The sequence below is a fragment of the Triticum urartu genome, chromosome 2 (genome assembly GCF_003073215.2).
Source record: "Triticum urartu cultivar G1812 chromosome 2, Tu2.1, whole genome shotgun sequence".
Classification (NCBI taxonomy): Eukaryota; Viridiplantae; Streptophyta; class Magnoliopsida; order Poales; family Poaceae; genus Triticum; species Triticum urartu.
This window is the reverse complement of record NC_053023.1, coordinates 192,223,720-192,232,633: the sequence shown is the minus strand read 5'-3', so window position 1 is coordinate 192,232,633 and position 8,914 is coordinate 192,223,720. Positions and strand designations below refer to the sequence as shown.

The 8,914-nt window shown below is 44.0% G+C and overlaps 1 protein-coding gene across 1 annotated transcript; it reads left to right on the top strand.

The window, feature by feature from the left end:
* The first annotated feature begins 438 nt into the window (after positions 1-438).
* Positions 439-5,940, top strand: LOC125536700 (probable serine/threonine-protein kinase abkC). Its single transcript, XM_048699942.1, has 6 exons — positions 439-803; positions 1,359-2,712; positions 2,904-3,173; positions 4,075-4,230; positions 5,006-5,143; positions 5,625-5,940. Exons 1-5 carry the CDS (start codon positions 454-456, stop codon positions 5,108-5,110), a joined length of 2,235 nt encoding a protein of 744 aa, XP_048555899.1. The 5' UTR covers positions 439-453; the 3' UTR covers positions 5,111-5,143; positions 5,625-5,940.
* The last annotated feature ends 2,974 nt before the right edge of the window (positions 5,941-8,914 follow it).

Here is an 8,914-nt window from a genome sequence, read left to right as displayed (position 1 = left end):
CCTCCCAAGCTTTCAGATGTCGTTGAAATGCCCTTTAACCCAACCGATCGGTGCAGCGCGAGGTAATTATGACAAGTTGCCAAGTAGTAGTACACGTCATAAGTTTTCTTTTTTTTGCGGGTGAAAGAAAAAAACTTATGTCGAGCACAACAATTAGCACAGCGTACACGGCTCTTTTGGCTTTACAAACACGAATTTGCTTCCTTGCCTCTAAATTGCACCGTAGTCCAATGCCCAAGTTGCCAACTTTTTTTTTCTGAGACACAAGCCAAGTTGCCAACTACACAACGTCCTCGTTAATTACGACCAGGCCCGCTCCTTCAAGCAAGGCAAGTCGGCCGTGGGCCGAACTTCCTTCCGACCCGAACCCTACGACCGTTACATCGACAACGAGTCCAGGTCGGCCACGCCCGTGCCCCCGGCGACTTGGAGCGGGCGAATAAACCCTCGTGGATGCCCTCTTCTCCAAGAAAGGACCGAGGAGGCACCAGCGTGGACAGCAAACAAATATCGCAAAGCAGGGGAAGCAAAAGCAGAGCCGTCGTCGCCTCCGAACCCCACACCGTCGCATCTCAGTTCCAATCCCTCCCGCCGCCGCCGCCGCCGCCGCCGCGCCCCGCCTCCCTCGGCCCCGCGGATCGCGGCTCCGGTCCCGAGTCTCCTCTCCGCTCCGCCCTCCGGGGGTTCGGTCTGGTCCGCCCTTGCGTGGACGGGCTCTCCTGGGGTTTTGGCGGTGGCTGGCATGCTCTCCGGCGACCTGGTGCGGTGAACCCGATGCTGCGCCTACTGTCGGTCGGTGAGAGGTGCGTTTCTTCTTCTTCTCGTCTCTCCGTTTATGTCGGCGGTTCTTGTAGAGGGGAAGGTGGATCTTCTTGGGGAGTTTTCAGACTGAAAACGACACGGCTTTGCTGAATTCGTTTGCCGATTTATATATGGTACAATGCGCTCAACTGTGTACGAATATATTTTATTGTGAGTTGCTCGCGTGGAATCGGAAGCTGTTGTAGTTTGGAATTTGGGGTTTGTTATTACTGTGATCAATTGGGATTCAAATCTAGCTTAAATATGTCAATTCTGCCACATACTATGCCTGAACACGTGTCCATACCGTTACGTTGGCCTAGATAATTAGTTTGAAACTTTGATGCTTCATGAATGAATGCATTGTCGAAGTTTGCAATTTGATTCCATATATGCTGGATAAATAAAATGGCTAGTATTTTGGGGGAAGTTATGAGATGATTACCTGAACTACATTGCTTCTGCTGTACAATTGAGTTTTAAATTTCACCCTGCAAGTGTCAGATAAGCTTGGAAACTTGCAATATTTGATGTTGTGCTCTTACATTTGTGAGCAGGCTGTTGACAACCGGAACAAATAGGCGGACAGCCCGTTTGTCCCAGTCGAGTCACGCCAGTGGTTACTACGCAACAGTGAGGGACAATGGCTTGTCAACAAGGCGAAATATCCCACCCGTCTTCTCTAGAATGTTCTCACATTACAAGGACATTGTCAGAAAGAAAGTTGAGGATCACAACTATAGAAAAAGGTTTTCCAGAGGCTATGGTTCCCTCTCTGGGGCAGTGTCAAATTCATCCGCAAGACAGCAAGGCCAATTGACGTTGAAGCGGCCCAGTCATATGTACTCGTATAGTGGTCCCCGATTCCCGTTGCTGAGCCGAGCAGCCTGTGCGCTAACTCTGTCCTTAACGAGATCACATATCATCCCTGGGGTCGTGGCTTTAGCTTTTGGGAAGATGGCATTGTCGCAGCCTGTCCTGGCAGACTCACGGCCATACATGCCCAAAATGGAAGGCATTGTCACGAGGACACGAGATACTGGCGAGTTGCTGTCAGCCATGGCTAGGTCAGTCTGGGAGGGTATCACTTTGTTTATAAGAGCAGTTCATTTGGCATTCCTGTTCTTCCCTGCAACTGCATTAGCTCCATTTGCTGATAGTTTAAGTATAGAATTTAGAAGAAGGTGGCTTTCTCTTGTACGTCGTACGCTTGAAAAGGCGGGGCCAGCATTCATTAAGTGGGGTCAATGGGCTGCAACTCGCCCTGATCTTTTTCCAAGTGATCTCTGTGTTGAGCTTGCAAAGCTTCACAGCGGAGCTCCGGTGCATGGCTTTGCTTACAGCAAAGCTTCTATTGAGAAGGCATTTGGCCGTAAGCTATCTGAAATATTTGAAACTTTTGAAGAGAATCCTGTAGCTTCTGGAAGCATTGCACAAATACATCGGGCCACATTAAAAGATCGTCCTGACTCGAACTCGACCAGAAAAAAGAAAAGAGATCAACATCCTGTAAAGCATGTTGCAGTTAAGGTGAGGCATCCTGGTGTGGGGGAATCAATCAAGAAGGACTTCTTACTCATCAATTTTATGGCAAAAGTTTCGAACGCCGTCCCTGGATTGAGCTGGCTAAGGCTGGATGAGAGCGTCCGCCAGTTTGCAGTTTTCATGATGTCTCAAGTTGACCTTTCTAGGGAAGCTTCTAATTTGCATCGTTTCAGACACAACTTCCGTAGATGGAGACATGTTTCATTCCCAGAACCATTGTACCCACTTGTCCATCCAGCTGTCCTTATCGAGTCATTTGAGAATGGAGAAAGTGTTGCTCGTTTTGTGGATGAAACTGAAGGAAATTCTCGGATGAAGAAGGACCTTGCCCACATTGGGACATATGCATTTTTGAAGATGCTTCTGGTATGCACGTCTTTTATTTGTTTCCTGTTTTTCTCTTTTCCCCTGAGTGGTGGTTTACTGGCGATTGGTATAGCCATATAGCACCATGGTTAGCCTTAGAAGTATGATCTGTTGTTAATTGTTTATCTGATATATTCCCAGTATAATTCAGCCACTGAATTATTCTTTATCATTCTTCCCTGTTTCTACAGGAGGACAATTTTATTCACGCGGATATGCACCCGGGAAACATTCTTGTCCGTCTAAACGAGACCAAGAATAAGAGGAAAACGTTTTTCAGATCTAAGCCCCATATTGTTTTTCTTGATGTTGGCATGACTGCTGAGCTCTCAGTAGCTGACCGTGATAACTTAAAACAATTCTTCAAGGCGGTTGCTATCAGAGATGGTCGTACGGCTGCTAAGTGTACGTTACGATTATCAGATAACCAGAGCTGTCCAAATCCAGCAGCCTTTACTGAGGTAAAGCATGAAACTTGTAGGCAATATTTAGATCTTAATCAGATTTGATAGTTCTTTACTTGATATGCGATGTTTAAGTGCAGCTACCTTCATTATGGCCATCAGATGTCATCCATCGTATATTATATGTACATTTATTCGTTCTTGTACATAACATCTGGGTGCCTGCATATACAGACATTATGATTATATACAATATCATGCATTTTCATGGAGAGTTCGAAATGATTTATATGCTAAAGAATATGTCATCTAATAGTAGGATTTGGGGTGTGTTAACACAATATTTAACTGGTTTGCTTGGGTTACTCTTGCCTGACCTATGCCAATATAAGGGATTTTGAAGGATCCTTGCCCTCTTGTTAGCTCAGGGATTTTAGGTTCATGTCTTTCTCCCTTCAGCTTAGATGCAGTGCAGTCCAGATATGTTGGCTTCAGTACTAGCTTTTGTATCTTTTATTATCTATTTGCATAACGTATTTTCCACCCAAGCAGTCTAGCTTCAATTTTGTGTCCATTGCTGTATCTCCCAATCAATAACATGCTTGTGGCCTTGTGCAACTCAATATGACTATTTTGGCCTCAGATTCGGAGCTCAAAGTTGCTAATCACTATTGTTAGTTTTTTTTTTGAGAAAATTGTGTTGATTAGTTGTTTCTACATTAATTTAATCTGGGCCTAATGGTCCTTCTCTGGTAGCTGCATGCATTGACCAGGGGATAAATAATTGGGCGCAGAATCAGTTTTCACGCATTGATAGGAACCTGTACTTTTTATCTAGTCTTTGAGGGTTTCGTCTTGTCTTCTGAAATATTCTGCTATACTACAGATTGCACAATCCTGATGTTTCTACACATTTTTTCCCTTGAATAACAGTACTAATATTTTTTGGTCATGGTAGGAATTGGATAAGACATTTACGTTCTGGGGAACACCGGAGGGAGACGTATTTCATCCTGTCGAATGCATGCATCAATTGCTCGACACAGTTCGTCGCCACAAAGTCAACATTGATGGCAACATCTGTACTGTAATGGTGACCATTTTGGTTCTTGAGGTAATGCACTGTTGTAAAACTTTAAATTGATATCAATATACTTGCTATGTTTCGGTTATTATACTGTGTACAGAAGGAAATTTGACGTCTTTATAACGATCTTTGTTGTTTTCCTCATTTGACAAATTAATTTTTAAATACTTTCTTTGTTCAAGAAAGATGATGTAGACGACAGTTTGGGCACAGTCGGCTATCATGCTACTTTGACCATTATATAAAATTGTGAAAATACATAAAAAACTATATTATGAAAAAATCCTCATAAAGACTGGATCGTGTATTTTCAACCAGAGGTAGTAACTTCCAGGGTTGATTTAATTTTCATCATCACTACATTATACTCCCTCCGTCCCATAATATAAGAGCGTTTTTTGACACTAGTGTAGTGTCAAAAACGCTCTTATATTATGGGACAGAGGGAGTATGTTTTATGCTTAATGGAACTTACCTAAGGAAATAGAACTAGTTTACAGGGTCTAGTCAGTTTGGTTGCTGACCACCCTTTTCTATGCTATACTACAAGCTACTCCCTCCGTTCCTAAATACTTGTCTTTCTAGGCATTTCAACAAGTGACTACATACGGAGCAAAATGAGTGAATCTACACTCTAAAATATGTCTACATACATCCGTATGTAGTAGTCATTTGAAATGTCTAGAAAGACAAGTATTTAGGAACGGAGGGAGTACAATACACTGTGCATAGTATCTGTATGCCCTTACAGGAATTAGGAAGATGGATATTATACTTACCATGGCTATTCATTCTACTGTAGGGGTGGCAACGCAAGCTAGACCCACGCTTTGATATCATGGAAACATTGAAGACTCTACTAATAGAGAAGGAAGTTAAACAACCACCACCAGATTATTTTGGATAAACCATTTTTCAGTTGTCAGAGTACAAGGATCAGGTAATGTGATTTTTATAACATGTATTCTGTCGTTCAAAAGTGCACCATTGTTTTGTGCTAACCAACCTTTTAGCACAAGCACTTGAAATATGATGTTGGCGCAAAAACCCCAGCCCATGGAATAAGCTCATTTGAGTTTCGAGCTATGGATTCTTACCCAACGCTGCAGTTGATTTTCACACTAATTCTATATGGCACGTAATAACAGTGCCTCCGGCCTTTTGTTAGTTGCTGCCGAAATTTGGTGTAGAAATCAAACAGTTCCTCGCGCCTTTTAGGTAGTTTACTGCTGAAATTTGGTGCAGACCATCAACTTATCCTGTGTGCACCAGCTTGTATATCAGAACCATAGTTCTCATATCTGCTGTTTTACATGTACATTGTTTCCATCCGATCTTGCATGATAAAATGGAATTTCAAACTTGCAACTAGGATGTTCATCCGCTCGCAATTCTGATATCTGTTGCATATCTTTTGGCAGATTATCCCAAACACGGCATCAGTGAAAGATGACGACTGCATGGGACAGAAGTTGGAATGCCTAACTCGTGAGGCAAATTAAAGTAACACTCAATGCTGCTACGCACTTGTTCTCCCTCCTTTCTGAAAGTAGTATTAGATGCAACTTACTGCACTGGGTACAGTTTGACAACCTTCAGTGCGAAAATTTTGGCCGCCGCCTTGGGCTGATTCAGTCACGGGGTTCTGTAATCCATCAAATCTCTTTCTAGATGTAGTTACATGATAACTATCATAAACTACGTTGCAGGGTAGTGTGAATTTTAATTCCATGTTAATCCTTCGTACTTGCAGTTTTTTTTTTTTGAGGATCACGTACTTGCAGGCGTGCTGTCCCGATGTAAAGTTTGGATTCGGAAGACCATGGCTGTGAATGTCTAAGCTATACTTCCTCCGTAAACTAATATAAGAGTGTTTAGATTACTAAAATAGTGATCTAAACGCTCTTATATTAGTTTACAGAGTGAGTACTTTTTACGTTTTCTGTGAAACCCGTAACTGGTGCAATTTCGGCAACTTCAATTGTGGATTTGATCGCCAACTTCAATTGTTTGTTTCTAAGCTAGTTCTGCCCGTTCAAATATAAGATGTTTTGGATATTTCAATATGGACTACATGAACTGAAATAAATGAACAAATATAGTAAAATATAGGGGTAAATATATATATATATATATATATATATATATATATATATATTACTACATCCTTATATTTGTGAACAGACGGAGTAGTGACTATCATGTTGACGCCTCGGAGTAAACTTTGGTGATTGGACTGAACAGGCTTTTCCATGGCCCGGAAAGCTAGCGACTTTGTTCGCTCCGTCTGGCCGTTACGTCCTACGTCCTGTGCAAGACCTCAGAGCATATACGACAGTCCGCAAATAATCTCTTCTACATGCCTTAATTAAAAAAACCTTAAATTCATAATATTACATGCAATGTAAAATCTAATCTAAGCGAAGCTCATCTCACTCCGCCGTGCCCATGTCCAGCGGCCGGCTGCGTCTCTCAAAGTATTCATTCGGTCGCTGACGAGGTAGAGTAGGACATGTGACACACACTGCCTCATGGACTCAAGGCGCCGTCGTCTCCATGCCCTACTTTTTCTCGTTGGAGTCCGAAACCTTCATGGTGTCATGGGTGTGAGACCAATGATGGATCTGCCAATGTTCAGCATGATGCGGTTGAGGCGCCTGGACTAGTGCACCATACTGGGCGCCAAAGAATGCGACTCCGCCATGAGGGCAGCCGCTGTCTATCACGCCCGCTGCCTCGCATAGTGGGCACACCCAACCATATTAGCGTCGCACGATGCCCATGCGTTCACCTTTGCCTCGGCGCGCTATTGAAGCAGTTGCGCATCCGCCGCCACATTCAGACGCCAAACGGACCGCACCGGCTACTGTGAGGCAGCAGGGACACACATTGTGGCAGATCCATGCGCCATTTGGGCAGACGCAATGGATTCCCGACGGAAGGAGTCCGAGCGTTGCCGTCGGGCGGCTCCTCCTAGAAGCGGCGGAGCAAGGTTGACGACCATCTCCTCCTTGGGGCCGCGTGGGATGATCTGGAGCTGCAGGTGTTGGGAAACATAGTAGAAAACAAAAAAAACACCCTACGAACACCCAAGAACAATATGAAGATGTATAACGGATTGTGATCAATGATTGTTACCGACTCTGGGAGTGCAGCGGAAGTAGATGAGTCGGTCTAGATCGTACTTGAAATCCCTCGAACGTTGATGACGATCACGCGAACCGCCCACGAACGATCCCTCGAACGGAAGACCGAAAGCACGACCTCTCTACTTGGTTGCAAGCGTACGGTCTTCACGATCCGGTAGCACTTCGCCGTCCAGAGCTAATCATCGCCGGAGAATTAGAGGGAGGAGATTAAAACCACATAGGGCTTCTAATTATGAGGATTAGAGGTGGCTAGGGCTAGCTCTAATTAGTCTAGGACCAACTAGAACTAGAACTACATCAACTAGAGGAGGCTCCCAAAACTTGTGGTATATAGGTTAGAGGGGAGGGAGAGGGCAACCACCAAAGGGAAGGAGCCCCCTTGGTACGCCAGCCTTGGGGGAGTCCTACTCCCTCCCCAAGTAGGATTCGCCCCCACCCACACACACACTAGGAAAGGGGGGTGCCACTTCCACTTGCCCCCTTGTGGCCCAAGTTCCTTCCACCTCTTGGCCTTATTAGGCCCATTGACATTAAATTAAATATATATTTGTTCTAAACATTTTCAGAGCATTATATATATATAATTTAACATCCCCGGAAACATTTTCCACCTATATATATTAATCAGTAATACCCGACATTACCCGATATTCACCGAAACCCTTCCGATGACCCCGAAACACTTTCGAAACTATTCCGGATATTAATGAAACAATTCCACAATTATATTCTCATCACTCCCGTCCTACTATCACTCAGCAAATCTTGATTACCTTAAGCTTGTGACCCCGTAGGTTCGGTAACCATAGACATAAACGAAACCCCTTCGTTTAATGACTGATAGTGGACCGTAGACATCCATATCGGTCCATATGATTACAAGAATGATATTCCAGTGAATCTTTGGTTATCATGTGATGTTCCCTTTGCTTCGCAATACTTCACAAAACCCAGTGTGCATCGGTATCCTCCAGAGTCATCACCATGCTCACTATACCGTTGCTCTCGTTACCGGTTTTGTTCTTCTTTCTCGTTGACGTGTTACGGCATCCCCGTGACGTAGTAACCTGTTTCTGGCCAGACGATGATGGATGCCGTCACACCGAGAGGGCCCTAAGAATATCTCTCCATCGTCAGAGGAGCAAATCCCACTCTCAAGCTATCTGGTCACTTGTCAAACTTTCCGATGAACCTGAAAGTTGTCGTTGTGATCACCTTGTTACAGATGACGTTTGAGCAACCCCAAAGCCCACCATCCAGTAGGAAGTGACCGAGACACTCTCATGGTCTGAGGAACTAAAACACATGCTAACACTTCGTGTTATAACAGATGATTTTAGACGATACGATCACATAGTATAATAGACAAGTATTGGGTCGATTCAATATGATCGTTCTTCAAACTTCATACCCTCAATTGTTTTAGGACTACCGTTACACTTAACGATATCTTAAGATCCGGAAAACGTGATCACCAACAACACTTGAGCTGGTCTTAGAGGCGAGACCGGGAACCTATTGTTTACCGTTTATCATTCCACACGTGCATATGAGTTTTCCAC

What these genes read in the sequence shown, in the direction of transcription:
- LOC125536700 (XM_048699942.1), top strand. Translation starts at nt 454, where the DNA reads ATGCCCTCTTCTCCAAGAAAGGACCGAGGAGGCACCAGCGTGGACAGC. An exon ending in CTACTGTCGGTCGGTGAGAG is followed by an intron (nt 804 to 1,358) that starts GTGCGTTTCTTC and finishes ATTTGTGAGCAG; the next exon opens with GCTGTTGACAACCGGAACAA. An exon ending in ATCCAGCAGCCTTTACTGAG is followed by an intron (nt 3,174 to 4,074) that starts GTAAAGCATGAA and finishes TGGTCATGGTAG; the next exon opens with GAATTGGATAAGACATTTAC.